The sequence below is a fragment of the Photinus pyralis genome, unplaced genomic scaffold (genome assembly GCF_008802855.1).
Source record: "Photinus pyralis isolate 1611_PpyrPB1 unplaced genomic scaffold, Ppyr1.3 Ppyr1.4_LG10, whole genome shotgun sequence".
NCBI lineage: Eukaryota > Metazoa > Arthropoda > Insecta > Coleoptera > Lampyridae > Photinus > Photinus pyralis.
This window is the reverse complement of record NW_022170250.1, coordinates 608,903-632,363: the sequence shown is the minus strand read 5'-3', so window position 1 is coordinate 632,363 and position 23,461 is coordinate 608,903. Positions and strand designations below refer to the sequence as shown.

The 23,461-nt window shown below is 40.1% G+C and overlaps 3 protein-coding genes across 4 annotated transcripts; all 3 read right to left on the bottom strand.

The window, feature by feature from the left end:
• Positions 1-450: 450 nt before the first annotated feature.
• On the bottom strand, positions 451-15,023 carry LOC116160938 (calsyntenin-1). Of its 2 annotated transcripts, XM_031474088.1 has the most exons (10): positions 14,814-15,023; positions 5,764-6,043; positions 5,509-5,677; positions 4,818-5,460; positions 4,637-4,764; positions 4,055-4,354; positions 3,555-4,002; positions 3,294-3,481; positions 2,930-3,241; positions 451-2,322 (listed from the first exon to the last, which is right to left on the bottom strand). In XM_031474088.1, the coding sequence occupies exons 1-10, from the start codon at positions 14,896-14,898 to the stop codon at positions 2,122-2,124; spliced, it is 2,754 nt and encodes a 917-aa protein (XP_031329948.1). In that variant the 5' UTR covers positions 14,899-15,023; the 3' UTR covers positions 451-2,121. The 2 variants fall into 2 exon arrangements, with proteins under 2 accessions (XP_031329948.1, XP_031329947.1); XM_031474087.1 differs by having other exon boundaries at positions 4,818-5,677.
• Positions 15,024-16,665: 1,642 nt separating this feature from the next.
• LOC116162529 (facilitated trehalose transporter Tret1-like) lies at positions 16,666-18,485 on the bottom strand. Its single transcript, XM_031476162.1, has 6 exons — positions 18,345-18,485; positions 18,167-18,302; positions 17,839-18,123; positions 17,396-17,790; positions 17,164-17,350; positions 16,666-17,117 (listed from the first exon to the last, which is right to left on the bottom strand). The coding sequence occupies exons 1-6, from the start codon at positions 18,399-18,401 to the stop codon at positions 16,729-16,731; spliced, it is 1,449 nt and encodes a 482-aa protein (XP_031332022.1). The 5' UTR covers positions 18,402-18,485; the 3' UTR covers positions 16,666-16,728.
• Positions 18,486-20,877: 2,392 nt separating this feature from the next.
• Positions 20,878-23,109, bottom strand: LOC116162000 (facilitated trehalose transporter Tret1-like). Its single transcript, XM_031475507.1, has 7 exons — positions 22,954-23,109; positions 22,768-22,903; positions 22,520-22,705; positions 21,895-22,190; positions 21,643-21,846; positions 21,412-21,598; positions 20,878-21,359 (listed from the first exon to the last, which is right to left on the bottom strand). The coding sequence occupies exons 1-7, from the start codon at positions 22,996-22,998 to the stop codon at positions 20,932-20,934; spliced, it is 1,482 nt and encodes a 493-aa protein (XP_031331367.1). The 5' UTR covers positions 22,999-23,109; the 3' UTR covers positions 20,878-20,931.
• Positions 23,110-23,461: the final 352 nt, after the last annotated feature.

Sequence of the window (23,461 nt, the reverse complement as noted above, 5' to 3'; positions counted from 1 at the left end):
TTAGTTTTTCTTGCCGTAAGAACCTTCTACACAGTATTAAAAAACTTAAAAAAAAGATGAATGAAATCGGTAGTCGTTCTAAAGTCATTGCGTGACCAGAAGAAACAGGGGTTCATTTTTATATATAGAGATTATATCAGAATTGTGTTTGTACGCACGTTCCTTTGTTTTATCATTCCATTGTCAAACTGTACACTTGCCTTTTTCAGCCGGGTGGTCTACTCCACAAAAGGTTCCTAAAATTTGAAATCAAAAAACGAGATAGAGATCTGCATGGTTTTAACGTTTCTATAAAAGAGTACATTGAATCATACACCAAGCACAATAAAACCACAAAGTGTTTGCGAGGTCTGCTCCCAATTGACAAACTTCTTCTTTCCACCCAAAATTCGAGTCGAGTGGTCTCCTAAAATGTGAGGTGATTAAACGAGCAGATAGGATTACATACAATAATCTTATTAGGGTATATTTATTTGTTATTATTTAAATACATTGATGTTTTACATAATTATTGTGGCTTGACACCTAAGACATGGGATATTTGATTTTCTCCTTTTTAACACACAACAAAGCCTCGTAATCGGTGATTACAAATATATTATGCATAATATGGAATGTAACTATTCGTCTATTTTGTTATTTGTCAAAAAATAGTGTTTTTTTTATTACTTTAACCCTCTTTATAGCTCAGTGTTGTATCAAAATTGCACACGTTTTCGAGAAACGGGACAGCTAACATCTAAATACATCGAGAATTTACTTTAATACACGACAATTTTAATACAAAACTGTGCGTAAACTGTTTTGAGTGCGATTTGCTTCTTCTAAACTAAACAGCACATTTTTGACATCACAGCGACTACTCTAAAAATGGCATATTTAACACGTAATAAACAAAATGGTTGCGAACAGTTAAGATATTGCAACATGATATTGATGTAGTCGCTACCATCTATTGCGGTTGTATTAAAATAGATACAATAAAAACCATTTTATTTATACGAATTCTAAAAATAAGTACCCAACCTTCATTATTATTTATTATTATCGTCATAATAAAATACAAATAAAACTTAAAAAGTACTTGCTTTTAGCTGCATCGTAATTATATACAAACTATTATTTATTGAAGCTACCTTATTAAAAAAGAACGAGGTGCCGATACTTTGCTTTTTTCCCGTCGAATCGGCACGAGCTCCTTTAGAAGTAGGTGAAAAAAGTGTATTTTCGTCAACTACCCCACTGAGTAATAAAAGGATAGGCAATTGTGCGAATAGTATAAAACACTGACAGAGTTATCGACCGTAGGTACGTGAGAAATCACACAATCAAACCTATATAGTGCCCCATACGCACAAAAAAATACTGATTGCACTTAATAAGTGTGTGATATGAATAAAATTTTACAACCTAAATCCTAAGTTAAGTACAAAAGTCACTGGGTTAGTTAAAAAATATAGACCGGGTTAACAAGTAAAAAAATTAAACATACGTTCAAATTATTCGAAATAGTACTTCATACCCAACAATCTTAATATGTACAGTTTCTATACTTATAAAAACAAGTGGCGCGAAAGCTATGGTGAGCTGGCATGTATAGTCGATAACTAGCTATAGTGAAAAGTACAAAAGCGTAGAAGGGTAACCCCCAATTTTTTTTAATTGACATGTATCTGTCAATTAGCCTAACCGACAGATAAATGTATCAGTTACAAAAAATGTTCCTCCGGCCCTTCTACGCTTTCGTAAAGGGATATACAACGTATATCTTATTATTACTATCTAACATTATGGACGATTATTGTTGATATTAGTGAGTTTCGGTTGACATACACGCGACAGTCCTCATGAAAATCTTAGAAATAGCTGCTTACATTCTTTGAAAGCTGCAATAAAAATTTACTAAAAAATAAAGCACGAGAGCGTTACCTGTTTGTAACCAAACCTTTGTGCCTGACACAGCACAATTTTTTACTGAGAAGTAGCCCTGTGACTACTTCACAACAAAAATATCACCGAAGCCACCCACTTATCTTGCTATATCGTGCGTTTTTAAAAACGAAATATATATCTTTGAAATCAATGGGAAAACGGCACAATATAACATTTATCAGATCTACTTTACATCGTGGAATGGTCCCATTCTAGCTGACTGACGTTTTGGTACTCCCTCTTGCGGCGCGCGGGCTGTTCCTCTTCGTCCTCTGAACTGTCGTGGAGTCTACACGGACCGTCCATGTTATCGTCGTCCGATGAACTGTCAGAGTCACTTTCGCTGTCGGAATATTCGGCGGTTTCGCCTTGCAGTCTCCTTTCGGCGTTCTATAAAGTTCGAAATCAATACTGGCTCGGTGCGCTAGACTTTCGGAAAGCATTATCTACAGCAATGGGAGTGTGCAGGCAAGAATTTTAGAAGGAAGCAACCTACTAGGCGAACGTGGCGTGGCGTCCGCCGAAATATCCATGTCTGACCTAGGGGGGGAGGTTTCCAGGTACCCATCTTCTATGCGGAGGGTGGCTCCGTACCGTGTGCGTCCCCAGGTGCCCGATGAATGATCGTATGAGACACAGGGTTAACGCGGAAATGGGATGCTCACAGACAAAGATGTTAGAGACATCCAAAACCGCTTGGCGGACTAGCCACCTCGCCTGACCAAACCGAACCAATATCATCAAGATTTTGTTCGATTCGGATTAGTGGTGCTTCAAAAAATGCCGTCATAAAAGTGGGGAGTCATTTTTTCCTCCAAAGCAATAACCTTCATTACTAACATGCAGGTGGTAAAAACAGGAGATTCCGCAGAACTGGGAAGCATCTCCAAAGACAAGTTTCATCAACTTTAACGTCTAGAGAAGTGACCTTCCATAACTCAAAGGATTACAAAGGTGGCAGAAAGTAAGCATTCGACAAAAAAAGGTGCAGACTTACCTCCATCGGATTCACCGTAATCGTAAGGGCGGAATCGTCCCACGTCATTTCGGACTCTTGCGCCTCCTCGGTCGTATTGCGATGGTGAGCCGCCCTTATTCTGATGACGCCCAGAACGATCATGAAGAGGAGGAAACCGACGCACACCACGACGATGATGGTGACGGCGTGCGAGCCGCCGCTGGCGATGTTGAGGTGATCGGTTGGAATGTAGTCCTGAGAGATGATCGAGGCCGGATGCAACTCGACGGTGTGCTTGTTTATGGTCGCGTGAGCTACCTGCTCTTTTAATTGGGGATGGATCACAGTTAGCTGAAATTGTCAACGTTTAGAGTATCCCGTGTAACAAACCTTCGTCGCTTACTGTTTGTACATATTCGTTTGAGGTAAATCGACCGTTGAGCTCCGAGCAGGTGAGTTTGAACACTCTGTTCAGGTAGTAGGCGGGTTTGCGATTGGTGTAGACGATTTGGCGGAGCACCTGCTTGTAATTGTAGACCATATCAGAGCCCGTGATTGTTATTCCGTCCTTTGAAACACGCGCCGCCATTCCTAAAAGCCATTTTGAAATCAATGAACGTCAAATCTTAACTGGAAAACGTGCATGTCGCTCTTTGAATCTTACCAAGCCGCTTAACCATCTCTTCCGGCACGGCCAAGCTTTCGTGGTCAGGGTTCAAGTTGGGATAGATCGTCAACGAGCACTTGTCCAACTTTTGCTCGCCCATTATGTGAATGTCGGGTAGAACGCGAACACCCAGTCGGAAATCGGCGTATTTTCTCGCCATGTTTCCCGTACCGTTGAGATTAATGGTGGGCGTTTGAGGTCTTAGTACCATGACGTACGTCTGAGAGTCGGGGACCTTGACCATCTTGCCGCTGTCGCAAATGACGGTCGTGATTAGCTTCAGATTTCGGCGACCGGGCGTGGGGAACTCGCGCGAATTCGCGTAGCCAATTTTACGGACCAGCGTTTCCAAATTGGTACGGTTGTCCCCTTCCACGGTCACCTCGGTTAGATCGGAGTTTGTTAGTAGTTCCATGCCAGGTTGTAAAAGTTCCATTGCTGGTACCTGAATTTTACCTGATGTGTAAAAGTGTGAAGTTGCTAAGAGCATCGATTACCTGTAGACTTTCCTTGCATTGATGTAGACAACTTAGTACTTCTGGCTTCTCCGTTTCGCCAATCAGAACGCTTAGACCGGCTAAGTATCCCTTCAAATGGTGTTTCATTTTGTTTTCCGAACCCTGCCAGCAGGCCCCAACTGTTAGTGTAGTATTTATTCCCTTGGTCGGATGTAAAGGCCAGTCGTCGATTACTTCCGGATTTTTCTTTTCCGTATGGAATATTTGCCCGTCAACAAACAGCTCAACGTCCGGGAAACGGACGTTGACGGCGTAGTGATGCCACTGATCATCGCACACCTACAACAAAACCACACAATCACCCTTAAAATAAATTCGTATTTAGTGGATGCTTGTACTAATTTGGGGTGTAAGGTTTCCAGCCTCAATTTTGGTAAAAGTGACGGTTTACCACCTTACATTCTACCCCTCATACCGAGATTGAACACTAATTTCAATTTTTTACAAATCATTAAGTGCTAATAGAATTGTCAATTGTTAATAGGGACGTAATTAGCAGAATGAGCTACAACAAATTAGAAAAGGAGGGAAGGGGGTGTAACTAAATGAACATAAATTTACCTGAGGTAGCTTCCATCTCCATTCAGCAGGCCTGAATATATTCAGATCGCCTTCAGAGAAATCTCTTCGGAGTAATAAAATCAGCCTGCAATTGCGTACGAAAAGAGCGTAGTGATGTCGATTCATCTCTGAAATAGACACGTGAAAAGGCTTAAAAAGTGAGCGGGACTGGGGATCTTACTGTGGTCGTCCGCCGAACACAAAATGTGCTCTTTGACGTGCTTGTCTTGCGCGGGATGTTGACCGTGTCGCATCCACGTGGCAATTGTGAAAGAGGAGGCGAGATTATGGTCAAGCACGCTTTTCGGCACTGTTACGGCAGTACTCGAGCCGTCAAACTCGAACATTTGGTCGGATTCGTGACCTTCGTCGGAAATTAAGGGCTTAGTCCACTCGGCGCCCAATTCCGGATTAGGCAGTAGATCCGTAGCCGACGGCGAAGCCCCGCATAACTTCCGTTGGGATTGAACACTGTAGGTATCGCGATCGCAACCCTTTCCGATATGCCTAGTTGCCAAATCGACTCTCGTCCGCAACTCTCGGACGGTGCAAGGTACGTCGCACAGTTCCAGACTCGCCGACGGGAATAATTCCTGCTTACCCGTCATTGGGGCGTAGTCCACCCTCTCCGGTAGGCCTCTCCAACCCAACCGACACACGCGGTTTACCTTAATAGTAACCATAACCGGCAAGCTTTGGCGCATGCCGCAATCGTAGGCCACAACACTCAGAATGTGATTATGCGATCTTTCGTAATCTAAGGCTTCTGTATTGCGGATAACACCATCCATGTCAATCACAAATGGCTGATCCGAGGTTAAGATCTCATATTTACAAACATCGCCAAATTTCGGCTGATCCGAGGTTAAGATCTCATATTTACAAACATCGCCAAATTTCGGCGTGCAATCACGATCGGTCGCCTCAACTCGTACAATCTCGCGATAAATACGACCCTCATCCACTTGCCTTACGTAGCTGGGCTCCGAAAACGTGGGCGCGTATTCGTTTACATCCGATACGGTTATGTGAACGGTAGCGCTATAACAAAATGACGAAATATTACTTGATTCAAACTAAGTCGCGTATGACTCATCACAGCTTTCTTTGAACTGAACTATACTTACTTTGTACTTTGTTTTCCATTGCAGCCCACCGCTGCAATGTCAAATTTGTAGTTCCTCCGCTTTTCGCAGTTGAGCACCCGCCTGGCTCTGAGCTCCGCGTAACCGTTGTCCTTCGAGACGATATCGAAGGGCGCCTCGCCATGGTGCTTGTTGACAATTCGAAAACCGCAAACGGGCTCGCCCACCGCCCTTATCGCCGGTGTTACTTCTACGATTGTTTCGTTTTCTTTTACGAGCCCGTGATAGCCGTTTTCTAAATTGTCGATATCTAATTTGGGAGCTGCAACAAAAAGACCACGGTGACGGCGCTAGTAAAACCAAATAGTCCTCCTAAATTTTCTCCAGAAATCTCGATAGACATCGAGGCGCCAGGAAAGACTAGTCATCGGCAATAAAGAACGAAGGCGGGTGTGAAACGAATTATGATTCAGTTCAGGTCCAATTACGATGCCCAAGTCATAAATACCTCGCGATGTTATAAATAAGCACGCCATGAGTACAGTTTTCTCGCTATTTGAAATGCGGGTTGCTATACCAAGACATCATTTGACCACTGGAAAAGAGTCGATCATTTGTTTCTTCGTTTGTCTTAAGAGTTGGCAACAATGTTTAATTAAACGTCGATTCAGCAGGAATACAATTCGAATACACAACACAAATGATTGTCGAAGCAGTGGTGCAAATTTCCACCTGAATAGAACAGAAAAGACCTAGGAAAACACTATTCCTTAGTATCGACTCGAAACTATAAATAAAAATAATACTTAATAGACAATTGATTAGAGAAAATCCATATTCTGTTTACAAAGAGTGGAAGTAAAGCCATAAAAATGAAGGAGAATGTTTATAAAAAAAAAGTTAACAAACATGGAATACTAAATCGATACCCCGTTTATTCTTTTGAGAACTTTTTGTAGCCGTCAACAATTTTTCTTTTTTATTTCGACATACTCGATCAAAGTTATTTTATTCCTGATATCTGAAAGTAATAAAAAAGAAAACGTTTTGGTTATTACATTTTCATTCGCCTCGTTGATCTTTGGTAATGGTTTTTTCAAATTGAATACTGAAAAGTTCGAGATAAAGGAACTATTTTTGCATTATCGACGCGCCCCCTCATTTTTAATATCGCGTGGAAATTAGCGAGTACAAACGACGCGAAAGTTTACTTTTTTTTTTATTAACGTCTTATACGTGAAGTGTATCGAGCCAATGACCCAGAATTAGACGCTCCTTATATCTCCAGGGGAGGACTATTAAAAAATCGATAGTTATAATTTCCTTGCGGAGGATAAATCGGGTTTCGCGCATTATATGTTTTCGAAAGGCTAATTTGCAGTTTTATACTGTTTATTACGCAATTAACGTCGGCTACAATTTTTTTTGCATACTTTTCTTTTCGCTGTAAATTTGTAAATTTAGCATTTTATGAAAGGTCGCCGTACTTCGTTTATTCAGAAAGAAACGAAATTCGGTTTTCTCCGTTTAATTTCATCAATTTTTTCGCGACGCATTGCCAATCGGAACTCATAAATGCGAATGACAATTTGAAATGCTGCTATTTGCACTTTAAGGCGGATGAGTTCAGTTCCCCCTCGCTATTACCGCGGCAAATGAATTTTTATTGTAATCAATTGTGCTTTATGCAAGCAATTTGTGCCCTTTTCGTTTTCGAAAATTCTATAATCATTTTTAGGGGACTAAAAACGATAATTTCATTAAAAATGTTGACATTCAAATTAAAATATTGTATTTGTATGATGGGGCCTAACAAAACACTCCCCCCCCCTGGACCCCACAACATATTTCTTGCAAATCATCGAGTTTTCAATTGTGCGTAATGGTGCTACTTAAGTAGGCTCGAACCTTGTCCCATAACCAGTTGATCCTTCCAAAGGTGCGCTAATATCTCCAATTTTGTTTACCTGAACGAAGTAGTTCGTTGAGACGGAGGAGCCTCAATTCCTCGTTATCGACCTCCAAAGGGATCGAGATTACTACCGGCGCCCTCAGAGGTCGCTTGTGGTGGTTCTTGGCTCCGACCAGGGGTCAGAACTTGGTGGTCTGCTAAGTCTATGTTCCGTAGGATTCGAAAGAGGCTCCTCCAACCACGGTGGCTGGCTGAATTGATAAGAGTACCGTCGAAAATGGCCTTCCTCTTGTGAGTGGTTATGATGCAAACGCACACTATTTTACGAGGGGCTTAGATTGCCCGTTCCTCAAACTTGAAGGATTCGTGTTCTTTAAATATTTATATGGTGATCGGTCAGATGGTCTTGCACCATCTAGGTATTTACTTTGTAATCCACTAGTTTGAATATATAAGTTGTGCAGGCAATAAATTTGTTCTAAGTGTTATAGCATTCTTATTACAATAATCTTTTGTTTTACCGTTAGAGGCCATCCGAGTGTTATAAAGTTCTTTTACTCACTTCTTTGCCTTGTTACTAGAGTTCGCGCTTTATACTTTTCTGCACTCAATTCTATCTCTTCTTTAAGTATATCTTGCCGGCAGTTGCATTTCTTTTCCTCTTAGTGAACGAGCTGGCCCGCGAAGACTGCGGTGGGGTCTTCCTCGGGCCCGAGTCTAGCCTAGGAATTGCTCCCTCCGATGTCAGGGTCAGAATTAAAGACTGGATGATTTCCGGGCTCAGTGACAATAGCAACCGGACTCGGACAGTTCAGGGCCCCTTGGAAAATCTGGGTCTTCTAAAGCTTCTAAAACTGAATAAAATCCAGATTAGGAAGATCACCGGTGTCCTTACGAGGCACTGGATGGTGAACTATCACCTTTATAACTTGTAGGAGATGCAGTGCAGATGAAACTACCCAGAATGTGGTCTGTCACTGTGAGAGACACATCAGCTCCTTGGCGACAGTTAGCTGGAACCGGGGAGGGTGAAGCAACGTAGGCTAAACAGGATTCTATCCTTTATTGATAGGATCTTTGGTGTGCTTAAGTGCTGCCTGATCGGGTTCCCCTTATGAATAGTAGAGAATAGAATCTAGGCGAAGTGTCTCTTTTCTAAAAGTGAGGAACGAACGCCGAACTAAATCTTCGTGTTGTTTAAGCGAAATGTACTACAGAAAAGCTGGCTCCTGATGTAAGGGGAACGGTCTTGATTATACGCGACTCGAGAAGCAGATACATAAATTACCCATCAAAATAAAAAATAAAAAAATTCATTTACTTGCAGGATGTGAACAATATTTAAAGAAAATTGTTTAAGAAATATTTTAGAAAAACAAGGTCAAACAAATTTTTAAAATTAAAAAAAAAAATTTTTTTTAAATAAATAAACGTTTAATGAAAATAATAGGACAAGAACAAATTACATATAAGAACGGGGTTTTAAAACAATAAATTTCATCAAAAGAATTACAAAAAAAGGTAAAGTTCCTAAAATACATTCGGCATTGCCTTTTTGAATTTTTTGTATTTTTTAAACCATTTGAACCTTTTTTTTAATGTTGTTAAAACCACGTGTATTTTGAAAACGGCTGTTTATTTAAGAATCATTTTTCTGTCTCTCTTTTAACTAAAACAATATAATAATAATAATAATATAGGGTCATTGTGAAGGATTTTGCCGTCTGCAAAGAGGGACTGGTCGGTCACTTTCCTTCAGCTAAGCCGAGGAAATGGCGCATTGCGAAAATAAAAAAAAATTTAAAATGCGACCGTTGTGGAAAAAAGGATAAACGCACATGGTCTGACAGAATTATCAACGATTTCGCTGGAGAATAATTAACTGTGTCAAATTTAAATAGATCGAAGATATTTTAGGTTACGGACACACAAAATTAAGAAAGTAGGCGACGGGCGCTTTTCAAATCCGATTTCCTCTCCAAAAATACACAACCTATTTTCAAATATTTTCCTAAATTTTCGCGTATGCGATCTATCGAAAATAACGAATGCGACGCGCGTAACGTAGAATATTTGACAAGACGTTTCTCTCATAAAACGTACAAAATAAATGTAGCCACCACGCCCACCACCTATCAAACTCGGGTCGTGTGCTGGATATGCCAATGTGTTCTGTCAGAAGTGATTTGTTTTTACTGTGTCATTTTGGGTGGGTACTACGATCAATGATCGGTATCCACTTCTCGCGCGTAATTTTTCAATTAATCCTCGTAGAATAAGATCCCCTCAATTTCATCGTTGTCCGAAAGGCATTTCCGAAAGCGTAAATTGTGAAAGGACGACCTCAATTTATCCACGTCCACTCTACGTACACATTTGAATGAACTTTGAGCCGTAACAGATTGATTTCCGATTAGATAACGACATTTTGGAGCATTACTCTCCATGGGATTGGCGCAATGATTGTGTGCAGATATCCACTTCAATTTACTCACGCACGATGTGCAGCAATCGGAACGGAACATTTTACTCGATGTGTCTATTTTATACATTGTGATGGAAAAGGAACGAATTTCAATTCCATTTTCATAAACCTCAAAACGAATCGAAAAATCGAAATCTAAATTCAGTTTCAAAAGAATAGCTGGGAATGGGACACCCTGTACTTGGAAAGACAAGAGCCTTCACAGGTTTTTCAAAGCCCCCAAAAAGATGATTAAGCCTCGAGTTTACTAGACCCTTTCCAAAGCGTTCTAACTCTTACCAAATAATTTTAACTTAAAATGTAGATCTAACGCCTAATTGTAGATTGAATCTCGATATTCTCTGGAATTGTACTCTTTTCAGTCCGACAATTTTTCATTTCTAATTCGCCCCTCCGAAGTCTTTAAAATGTAATCGATTGGCCACGACTCGAAACTAACTTTGAAATTGTTCAAACCACGCAACAACTTCGAACGAGTTTCCCTAAGTGTCCTCCTTAATAACAAACCTCGTGGAAGAAATAGGTTACTCTCTCAAACGGAATGGATTTCTCCCACTAATACGCGAGGTCTAGTCTAATTGAATCTGCAGATCTCAAACAAGGCAGTTCCGTTAAATAAGTCGCAGCACACGCGCCAACGTATGTTATTGTGAAACCTCGGAATCCCATAATTGACACAGCCCCACGTTGGGCGCCAATTTAAAAAGAAAGAATTGATTTCCGGTTTTTAATTGAATTACAAGAAAGAATTAGTTCATTAAACACTCTCAAGCATTCGAAATGAAATTCCGACGCCCCCTCCGCCCCTGTGGCTTCATCATCCGAGAGCCACTTCGTTACTTATTTATTTTAATTAGAGACGTGGTACGAAGAGCAAAAAGCTCTAGAGCTACAAACATATTTGCGGTATGCCTCGAATAGTAATCGCCGTTTTGTTTGAAGTGTAAATAAAGGCTGTAATCGTCTTTTAACGCAAATGTTGCTGGCGTTCGACCCCGCTGCAATCAATACCGGCGCGCTCCACGCTCTCCCGTCCCGAAATTTTGTGGAAAAATGTCCAAGACAAGGATAAAGGACGACTTGGTAACGAGTAAAAAAAAATTTATTATGTATGCGGAAACATGACGCAAGGAATCGACTTTTTAAATTACACAACGTTATCTTTTATTTATAAACATTAACCTTGTGATGTCCTAAAAGGCGGCTTACAGCCGAAAAAATCGCTTACCCTAACCGGTTCCTTCAATTTGAATAACGGTAACATGCTGAATGTGCATTTGTTTGGGCTCGCATGTGACGGTAAAATTTACGCATACATTAATTTTTAGCAGGGAAATTTAAATCGGGCATCAGAAAGCGAGAGCAGATGGTCGTCGCATGTGGAGCTCCGCAAGGTACCATACTTGGGCCGCTGCGCTTATTGAATAATAAAAATGCAATAAACAAAAAATGGTCATCGCTCGAAGCGACGGTTAGACAAAGGAAAAAAAGGCACGCGTCATTGGCGACGTAATTAAACGACGAAGTAGGTTCATAAAATGCTTCAAAAGAAAAAGTGCCGAGCATGTAATATCGTCGTGAAATGGGATCAAGACAATTAAGAAGGGCCTCTTTTCATCATCGCTTCTTATTCTCCCTTCTTTACGTGTAATAAATACGAGGGATGTTCATTTAATCTGAATCGTCCATTTTCAGGCACTTTGAGAGCAACAAAACAAATAAGGGGCAATCTGGATATTGCAAACTTTCAGATATGTTGCAGAAACGTATGAAACGTGAAGGGTGCGTATGTTAAACCATTTTTAAAATGACAGTAAGTATTTAAGTCTTGGTGGAGAGTAGGAAAACAGTTTTGTAAATTTTAGAAATTGGCAGGAACCTTTTTGTAATCTAGAGATTTAGAATCATTTCACAGTTATCCTATTTACGTTTTACATGCTTACTGGTACATAATCTTTATGGATATGACTTCTACGGTGCTTTTACATGCTACATTAGCCAAGACATAAACCACGATCGAGTTACTACCTTGAAACGATCACAGCTTAGAACCACTTTAGTTTAGATAAGAACACCGACCATTTGGGGATTTTAGTATGATTTTGAATCGGTCATACATTACTTGGAACCTAGAAGGCAACGATCACAACTACTTTAGCTTATACAAGAATTCTGCTTGACCATTTGGCCATGACGTTAACTCACAACCACTTTAGTTCAGGAAAGAACCTCTACGTTTGACCTTTCAGTGACAATTGATTTTGAATCGATCCTACGTTACTACTGTCAAACTTAACGTGTAGGTTATCTGTCAAAAAACGTTATTTTTATAGTGGGTACTACACGCTGGGGTAAGCGGACTATATATCCATACTAATAACCGGCAAATTTGAGGCTACTCTATGCAGACTGATGCAATCAGCTCTTAGAGTAGGTAACCGAACAATGGTGTGGGAAACACTCCTTATCCATCAACCCGACCAAAAAAAGGAGCTGTAGTTCTCTTAGGGGGCCATTCTCGAATTCTGGGCGAGGCGATTAAGCGATTGCTTAATGTTCTACATTGTTCCCCAAAACGCATGGTGCCCATTGCAATTACACCATAATTTTACGGAAGGGATCATCCAAGGTATGGCCAGGAGCCCGCAGGACATGGAATACTCGTTAGGAAAAGAAGATTCGAACTACCCCCAAACGTCCTTAAGGGTTAAACGTTCTGTGGGGCCGGTGTCTATGGGGTATGGAATACCCCTCAGTCCATACCTCCCAGTATACGAGGATCAATGATGGTTGTGGAGAAGATTAAGTACAGAGTGGACCGAAAAGAACGTTAAACCAGAGAAATGCCAGGAATGGCATAATGTCCTTCGTTGGAGCCAGAAACGTTAGCTGTGGCTTGAAGACAAATTCTGATGAGTAAGAACGAAAAGTTGATTTTTTTCCATTCAACGTATACCGTAAATTTTCCGAAAATTTCATGGAAACCGATCTCGCATTACCAAAACAAGCAATCTCAAGGTTTGCGTTCGCTAATGATGAAAGATAGCACGGGGAGGTGAAAAACATTGTTAACATCTCAACTAATTAGTGAATGGCATGTTCGATTTCTTGATCCGCAATTATTTTGAAATATTTATTTCAACTTGTAGGTACACTTTACAATCGCTCAAAGTTAAGACGCAGCGTCCTTCATGTTCAAGCCATTACGAAAAGACATAGGTAAGATTTTACTTATTTGTACCCACCCTCCGGGCCTTACGAGCCGCCACTACCGCGAGGTATAGAATACTCCTCAAAAAGAGAAGGCTCGTTAGTTAGTCCTCTATGGGAAACTATCATCTTTTCATTGTTCTAGATATGACGAGCCCGAGGACGAGCCCTTAAATGAATCACCATGTCTATTGAATTGTCCTGGGTGTAAAATCGTTTTGAATGCAAATGGTTCTTGGAATGGGCTATAAAGAGCCACGGGAATGAACTATCGTTGCATCCAGAATCTTGCGAAGAAGATTTCCAAAATATTTTTCTAGAGATTTTTCAGGATATCTCCAAGAAAAATAACCTAGATAGGTTTAGAATTAGAACCGTCTTCAGAGCAACTATAGGAATAGTGTTGGTCGACAGTCTGATCCTTGAGGAACTCATCGAACAATGAAATAGCTGGTTAACGATGGTAAAAATCTTACGGCTTAAGAAACAGATACCGCAACTCTCAGTTTTGGGATACGAAAGCATAGATTCCGATGGAAAGGTCAGAAAAAGTGAGCAAAATGTCGCACACCTGCGATACCGCGCCTCAAAATACCTGACGACTTAAGATCTTCGGTTAGAGATCTTTGGTTTTTCATTCTAGCAAGGTCGATGAACAGCAGTCATTCGACTCGAAAACATCGATTATTACCAAAGGTCGTTTTTCTTTCACGAACCAGTAGGCCTTGCAAACGCCCTTATTTCGCTGACTCAAATTTCGCTTTAACGACATTACGTAAAGTCCAAATTAGATAATCTCGCGTCTGTCATTGCTTAATGACATTAGAAAATTATCTTTCGAGGAACTACTAACTAACGTTTGTTTTATCATTAATTTATGGAAACCGAACCGTGTTTATCTGTAAAGGAATTCGAGTTTGTGGAGAAATCGTGCCCAATAAACAAAAGTGCGGATCGCACAGGAATTTATATCAAAATGCAGACTGGATCGATAATTTTCATATTTTCGACTTGGCAATGACACTCGTCCGAAATCTATATTTAAACACATGAAGGGTTTCGATTTTATTTTTTCGGCACCCACGAGAGGGGGGATGGGGATATGACTCATTTACAAAAATCCAAACTGACCCAAATATATAGGTCATTAATTGCCACCTCCGCCGGCGTGGGCGGAGGGATGCCCGAAAAATTCTAATTGCAACAAGGGACGAGGTGCGACAGTCATCCAATGCACTTCTCGACGACAGACTTGCAATAAACAAAAGATAAAAATGCATTGGGTTACAATGACGCCATCTTGTAGGTTGTACACCTGTCCACATATTTAAGGGAAAATATCGAAAATTATGTATTGAGCGTTTGCGTTACGCACAAAAAACGTGGAAAAAAGCACGGGGTGACGGTCGAGCTCACCCACTCCGTCATTTAAAGAGGTTAATTACAAGTAAAATCGGCGTAAAGGTAAATCAAGGTAAACCTTACCTCCGTACTCGTATTTTTCTGTCGTCGACGTGCTCGCAAAGCTTAAACTAAAGATAAAAACACTAATCACTCTTAATATTAACATATTGTTCTTTTGTTTATAAATTCACCGTACAGCACACTCTTTTACTTATTATAACACGGGATTTTTCATAGCGATGATAAAATAATGTCCTTTATGGACGGCAGTAGTAGTCGAATTCGTTTAATCTCGTATTTACTTTCGAACGGACGCGATGATACGCGAACTTTTTCCCCCGCCAGAATTGCGCGCGGAGAAGCGCTAAATTTAAATTATTCCGCCGGAAATGTGGGATCCGTTTGATGTGGTCTAATTAAAATGCGGCGAATTAGACTATTTTCTGGGTTAAAGCCAAACACTTCGTTGATTTATTGCTGCGATTCACAAAAAAACTTCGGCCTTTGCTATCAGTCACTTAAATTTCTAATTGATACATGGGGATCTGAAAGTTTTCCTCCAGAAAAGCGACTCTAAAATTAAGAAACCGGCTTTAACGCGCGTTTTATCCCCAAAGCTTCCAGTTTTTAAGTTTAAAGCAATGCTTAGATTAAGTTTTGAATAAAATCCATTGGGCATTTCAAGGAAAGGTTCTATGGATTAGGAAGTTGTTAAATGAGTTGCCTAACCACATGAAATACTAACAAGCTCGTGGGTTGTTGGGTAAGATTATTATAAAACCCCTAAAGCAGATCTAAAAAAACGGAAAAGCATCTCGGTCCCACATAGCATTCGATATCTTATGTATATACATTTTAAATCCATAATGTACGGGGAATATCCTGTCCATCTTATGTATATACTATGTATATTCATTATAGACATATGTATTTTATGTCCAGTATGGATATTCTATAAATATACATTTTGGATTTTTAGGCACACACAATGTATGTATCTTTTATGTATAAATCTTACACCTCCTCACGAGGAACTATGGGATTATAGTGGTTGCTCTTTCCCTTTTTGATGTGTCTGTCTGTGCTCCAGTGAGGCGTTTTAGGGATCTGTAGTTATCCAATTTGCCTCAGTGTCAGACATTAGAATGGCTTACGCAATATTTTATGTGCCGCGCTATTCATTACCCCTTTTATTTGTTTGTTTGTGTTGTTGTGTGTTACAGATTGGCAGAAAGCGTCCTTCTTGAGCTCAACAAGCCCATTGCGACCTGTAGTTCAAACAATAATTTTTTTATTTCGATGACTCCTTGATATAACGTTTGATTACATACTGGTTTTCGATACAATCGAATTGTAATTACTACCCTTGCTTGGTATTCGTTTAAAGATTCTAGCTCCATTGTTTACTGCGGAAACCTGTTTTGATATTAATACTTTTTCCGACTACGTGTTGATGTTAAAGATGCAGTAGCGGTATCCGGTATGTTATGGGTGAGTTTATCGAGTCGGATGAGGACTTTTCGTGTTCGTTTTGTGAGTTGCGTATGTGGGGGAGATTGGGTGACCTGTTTGATGTGGTGGTGGTGTGGGGAATTTGCGTAGGGTAGTGGAATATGATGGGGTGGCGGTAGGTAGTTATTGGGTCGATATAGAAGACGGGGTATGTGTGCAGACGAGGAGTGGACACATTACAGGGGAGTCAATAATGTGGGATTACACGCTGTATATGCAACCAAAGACTAGGCATACATTTTTCAGAGCATTACGAGCTTGTTTTTTTTAAGTTTAATTATCTTAGAAACCAAATAGCTAATAACATAACAACGAATTACAAATTTGTGTGCTCGATCTAACATTGCAGTACGGAAATTTAAAAACCCTAAATTAAGCAAGACCTTCTACAAATTTAGGGGCGTGATATTCGCACATTAGAAATGATTCGAGCATTTATTTCGCATACAAACAACGCTCATTAGCTACCGTAGTAGCCCTTAATTTAAACGCTCATGCTAGAGGTCGGCGTTTTTTGTTGTTTTGTAATCGCTAGCGTATGCGTCCAGAAGAAAGGTTCAATCTCGGACAGTCTCTTGTTTAACGTTTCCGGTACGAATAGAAACGTGAACGCAACGCCGGCCGATGCCATGACCGAGTAAAAATACTGAAGATTGTGCAAGCCGCCGAGCGCGGTTAGCATACCTTGGTAGCTGGACACGGAGGCGAAAGAAAATACGAAGAGAAGTCCCAACGCAGTGTTCGAGGCAATTCCACGCACGCGAAGAGGGAAGATTTCTCCACAGAGCGAGAAAGGTATGCTCATTACACACGTGGTGCTTATGGTATATATGACCAGCATATATAACGGCACCTGCAGGTATTCGGTGACGCCTGTAATGTTCAAGTAAGTGAGCCGTTTGTTTCTTCACCAACTCACCGTCGGCAATCCACTTGGTATACAGCCCAGAAATTCCCATCGACACAGCCATTCCGAAGAAACTGATCATCAGTAGTGGGCGTCGGCCGTACTTTTTCATAAGCCATACCGAGAGTACCGTCATGCCCAGACGTACTATTGCCAAGTAGTTTGAGGCTAAGTAAGGATCCAGTTTGGTGCCGATCTTCTGCGAGGTGATTTAGATACAGGTCTACGATTCACATTTACTTACGTCAAAGAAGATGACAGTATTCATCAGAAGAACGTTTACACCAGAGAATTGTTGGAAGAGTAGAACCATGGTTAAAATTATAAGAGGTTTGTATACAATTGGAAGACAAACCATTTGGAGTGTATTGGTCGCTTTATTGTGCTCCTGTTCGTTTCCCATCTTCGACACTTCATGCTCTACCAACTGTTCCAGTTGGATTGGATCGTTGGTCAGATACTTGTTAAGCCATGTCAAGGACTTTTTGGCTTCATCGATGTGGTTTCGCGATACTAACCACGAGGGACTGTTTGGAAGAGTGTACAACAGGCTGTTCGCTACCACACCGTAAGAGCATGAGAACCAGGCTACCATTCTCCAAGACGCAAGGTATCCGTTGAGGTTTGTCAGAAGTGATCCTAAACACTAAGGATTAATCAACTCTAATTCCGGTATACTGCACAAACCTATCCCGAAGAATACAACCGGCATTGCTAGTAGTGCTCCTCGAATTTTGGGAGTGCTAATCTCGGAGATGTAAACAAAGCAAGGTCCCATTTGAAAGGCTATGCTCAGTCCAGTTATTACTCGTCCAACCATAACGATTGCGCTGGTTTTTGCTAAAGCAATAGTGACCCAGCCGACAACGTGAGGCACCACCGTGAGTTTCAGCACGCAAAGCCGCCCACATTTATCCGTGACCAAACCGGTAAGGACCGACAGTAGCGGAATGACCAGACTTATGCAATTCACTAAAACTAATCGCTGATCGCGCTTACTGGAAGAGTGGTTTACCTATCCACAACTGCTCGGTGTCCGTAACGTGGAGCGCGTGTACACCATCTTTCAGCTGCGGAACAAGAACCGCCGAGTAAACCACCCCAACTCCAACTGACATGTACACGAAACAGATCACCAGAGTGGCGTAGATCTAAAATGAAGATCGGTAGACGAAATTAAACAACGCACCTACCTGTGGAAGGTAAGCCTTGAAGTTATGTGATGGAGCGTTCCTCATTTCGTCTTCCATCACGCAACTCCGCTTTCAAAGTGCAGAAAGATATTATTTCACACGGCGATAACATTATCGCGTTCAGAGGTTACGCATTACAAGGCAATAGTTTTGTTAACAACCAGATTTGTTTTGATCATGACGTGGGTAACCAAACTGCGAGCTGATGACGATTTCTTCTGCAAAATTACTCAGAGTTAGCAGAGGTGCATGGTTTGCAACAAACAAAAAAGGACAGTAAATCTGGGAGTTCCTCAAGGATCTAAACTTGCAACTATTACAAAACTGTTCAAAACGAAATCATTGCGGATAAAATTTAATAATAAATTAGTTTACAAAAATTTTTCTATAGATAAAGCTATTTATACCCATTACAAGTTTACGAGCTTATCTTCAAAACAAAGTTGCACACCTTTAACGATATCTGAAAGTTTGGGTATTTTTGTTGTTAATATCGACAGGGCTGCTTTTACCAAACTTCCATTCCCTATAGGATAAGCTGGCGGGCATTTTAAAAAACATCAAACATACCCTATAATGCCAATGAAATACCTATGACAAAACCTTAAACTACCAAGACGTTGAAAATTCTCGAAGCCTTTTCGAATTGTTTTGACCACATCTATAGCTGAAAAAATGGGTTTTACTATGTTATTTTTTCTCACGTGCCAATTTATTCCATTATCAGAGGAAAGTCGATTTTGCGCATGCTCGAGCTTTGTTTTGAAAAATGGGCTCTATTTTCTGTCCTTTCTAAAATTTGGCATCAAACAAAAGGTGCTTAATTTTGCCCCTATACAAGGTCTTTCCGACGACACCAATTTGAAAACAATCAAACCAAAACTGTAGAACAAGATAGAAACAGAAATATATTAAAAAAAAAAAATTATTCACAAATTTAATAGATTCACAAAATAGTAAAATATAATTTTTAATCTATCACATTTTTTATCTTTCTATATATATATATGTATATATATATATATATATATATATTCGAAATTTGTATTTGGTCCATAACTTTTGATTGAGACGTCTGATCGAAAAAGTACGAATCGTTTTGGATTCTACGCACCAAAATTAATGAAAAAAAGTGTTTTCCCGAGAAATTTTGGAGCAGTCGATTTTTGGAAAAAAAGGAAGGTATATAACACTGCCTTTTTTTGGGGATGGAAAAAAAATTGTCTCAGATCGACCGGGAAAAAACATTTTCTTATAGAGTTTGGCCCGTAGAATCGATAATTTCAAACAGTTCCAAGATTGGACTACTAGATCAAAAGTTACAGCCCTTTGAACTTTTTGGTCCATAACTTTTGATTGAGACGTCTGATCGAAAAAGTACGAATCGTTTTGGATTCTACGCACCAAAATTAGTGAGAAAAAGTGTTTTCCCGAGAAATTTTGGAGCAGTCGATTTTTGGAAAAAAAGGAAGGTATAACACTGCCTTTTTTTGAGGCCGGAAAAGAAATTGTCTGAAATCGACCGGGAAAAAACATTTTCTTATAGAGTTTGGCCCGTAGAACCCATAATTTCAAACAGTTCTAAGATTGGACTACTAGATCAAAAGTTACAGCCCTTTGAACTTTATGTATATATATATTTTCGAAATTTGTATTTGGTCCATAACTTTTGATTGAGACGTCTGATCGAAAAAGTACGAATCGTTTTGGATTCTACGCACCAAAATTAATGAGAAAAAGTGTTTTCCCGAGAAATTTTGGAGCAGTCGATTTTTGGAAAAAAAGGAAGGCCATTTTTTGAGGCCGGAAAAAAAATTGTCTGAAATCGACCGGGAAAAAACATTTTCTTATGGAGTTTGGCCCGTAGAATCCATAATTTCAAACAGTTCCAAGATTGGACTACTAGATCAAAAGTTACAGCCCTTTGAACTAACGAGAACCTTGAGGTAGTTTGTAGACGGTACGGTCAAGGCTGTTTCGAACAGATCCTGATAATTATTTTTATTGTTACTAAATTGACAATAAGTGATAAGCCAAACTTCCATAATGTCCATAAAAAATGCATTAATTTGTGAAACACAATACGTAATTTAATTTTACATTAACGCTATTCAAGAACAATTGACTGCACACAAGTTATTTTATTAGTTATGGGCAGAAAGAAAAATATTTGCATCTATAATAATTCGTTTCTTCAGTTTCTTCCGTTCTCTCTTCTCATTGTTCAGTTTCAGCAAAAAAATATATTATACTCTTCGGTTTTAGATACTACCATTGAATATACTACGGATCCCATACGTTTTTCAATTTTTTCAGTTCTTTTAGATTTTTCAAATTCTTTATTTTCATGTTTTGCAAATTCTTCCGACTCTTTTTTTACTTTTTTGTTTATCGACTGCCAATAACATCCCCTTCATTGGATACCAGAATTATTTTATTCAACAAAGGCTCATTTCAGTACCTAACAACACATTTTGGGGTTGATGCAAAATCAAGAAAATTATTTTGATTTTACAATTCAAGAACCAGACAGTAAGAATTACCGTTTATTAAAAAAAAACGTATAAAAAAACAGTACATCTTAATGTTAGGGAAACTCGATAAATATTTTCTTCGGATTCTTTTTGCTAATTTTGTCTTCGTTCAATTTGTCTTCTCTCGATTCAAAAATAGCGAAAGTGTGTGACCAAAAGTACTTCTCGATTTCGGCCAGTCTTTTGTTTGCGGTTTCGGGAACGAACAAGAACGTAAACGCAACGCCGACAAGTGCCACCATCGCGAAGAAGTACTGCAGGCCGTCCATTCCTCCTAAGCCGTCCAGCAATAAGGGGTAGCTCGAAACGGCGATGAAGGAAAAGAAGTATAAAAGACCAAAGGCGACGTTGCAGGCGATTCCCCGGACGGGAACAGGGAAAAGTTCCCCTGCAAGCGAAAATGGTATACCCAGAACGCCTGCGGTGAAGACGTAGTACAGGAACAGCATGACAAGCGGAACCCAGGTATATTCGGTTGTCCCTAAAACAAAAGAGATAATTCTGGTCCGTTCCGAAGTACCTACGGTGATTACCAGTCCTAATCCAGTAGGTGTACAATCCCGATACGGCCATAGAGATTGCCATGCCCAGAAAACTGACCATGAGAACTGGACGTTTGCCAAATTTCTTTGTAAGGATGACGTATATGAAAGTGGTTAAAAAGCGGGTAGCTGCCATGTAGGTTGAGGCCAGGTAGGGATCTGTTTTTGTTCCGATTTCCTGCAAGACACAATCAGAACTGTCCAAATTTCGTAATAACCAACCTGGAAGAATATAATGGCATTCATTACAACGACGTACGAGCCAGCAAACTGTTGAATAATAAGCAACAGCGTTAAAATTATGAAAGGCTTGTAAGTTGTTGGGAGGAAAAACTCCTGGACCTTGCTGCTGGTTTTGCAACGAATTCTGTTCTCCTCTTGTTCTTCTTGAATTTTGCCGAGTTCAGTTTGGACGATTTGTTGAACCTACAAAAACGCAATTAGTATAAAGTAAAGCTTGAAAGTTAAAGAGACATTTTCGATTGGTTGATACTTGTTCAACCACTCCAACGCTTTTTTCGCGTCCTCGGTTCGCTGTTTCGCCACCAACCAAAAGGGACTGGATGGAATTGTGTACAATAGGCTTATGAATATCACCCCGTACCCGCAAGAGAACCATGCTACAGCTCGCCAGGAGGCAAAGTATCCTTCAAGGTATACGAGGAGGGTGCCTAATGAGAAGGTAAGGGTTGGAAATATTAGAAGTGCGCCTCTCATGGTAGGCGAACTGATTTCGGATATGTAGACAAAGCACGGTCCCAGTTGAAAAGCTGAAACAAGTTTTATCGTAATTAGATTTGAGAATAGTCACATGCCAGCAGTGACGCACACACTAGTTTTTGCGAGAGATTTTTTACCGTCCGTCCGTGTGTCTGTCTGAGAGTTTTGAAAATGTTCTGTTTTTACATTCTGTAGTTTGTATACAAAGATCATCGCGTCCCCTATTTAAATTATCTTGGAAAAAACGGGCACGGCAAAGCACCTTGCGGTTTCTTTGCAAAAATAATTCACGCTAATTTATGCAGCGAAAATCCCAACGCGCAATTAACTAAATTTGTAAAATTTCCATCCCCTTTATCAGAATACATGCAGTACCTACCTAAACCAAGTCCAACAATCACCCTTCCAATAATGAGAGTTGTGCCACTATTCGCCAAAGCTATCGTAACCCATCCGGCGACGTGCGCTATCACCGTCATCTTCAGGACCCATAGCCGTCCAAACAGGTCCGTCGCGTAACCGGGAAGCACACATACACAAGGGATGACGAGACTTACGCAATTCACTAAAACATCACCCACGTCTTCGATTAAAATCGCCCACACTTAACACTCAAAATCAAATTACCTATCCACATTTCTTCCTGATCCGTAATCTCGATGGGATCGGCGCTATTTTTCAGGGCTGGAATGAGCACAGCCGAGTAGGCCACACTAATCGCGACGTTCATGTAGACCAGAGAAACCACAGTCGCCGCATACATCTGCAAAGAATGAATAAAAAATCCAATCGCCCATTACCAAGACATTTTACCTGAAGAATGTAAACCCTCGCATTGCTGATGATATCACTGAACATTTTGCGCGCTAACTCAGTGTTCGAACTAAGGCAGATTGCCGCGCGTATTCGGTTTTTAAGTGTTTCGACTTACGAAAAAAAACGCAATTGTTTGGTGTTGTTTTTTTACACATCTAACCAATTACCGTTGGCAATTAGAAGCTATTTACATGCTTTGGGAATATCACAATGAGTCAAGAAAAAATTCAGACCCAGGACACATCATTAATATAACATGTCTCTCCACTGTTAAGATCGATAGGTAATAGTTTTAACAATGGCATTTGCACTTACCGTCATTATTTTGAAATATGTGCAAATTTTACCTTCGAACAATTTAACTCCGTAGGTATTTGCAATTCTCATTTAAATGATTAAACTGACCGAGCTTTTTTCGAAGATCTCTTAAATTCTTCGCACAATTGCTTACTCTTCAAATTCAACTCCTTTCGACATAGAAATTTTATTGAAATCTCCAAGGAAT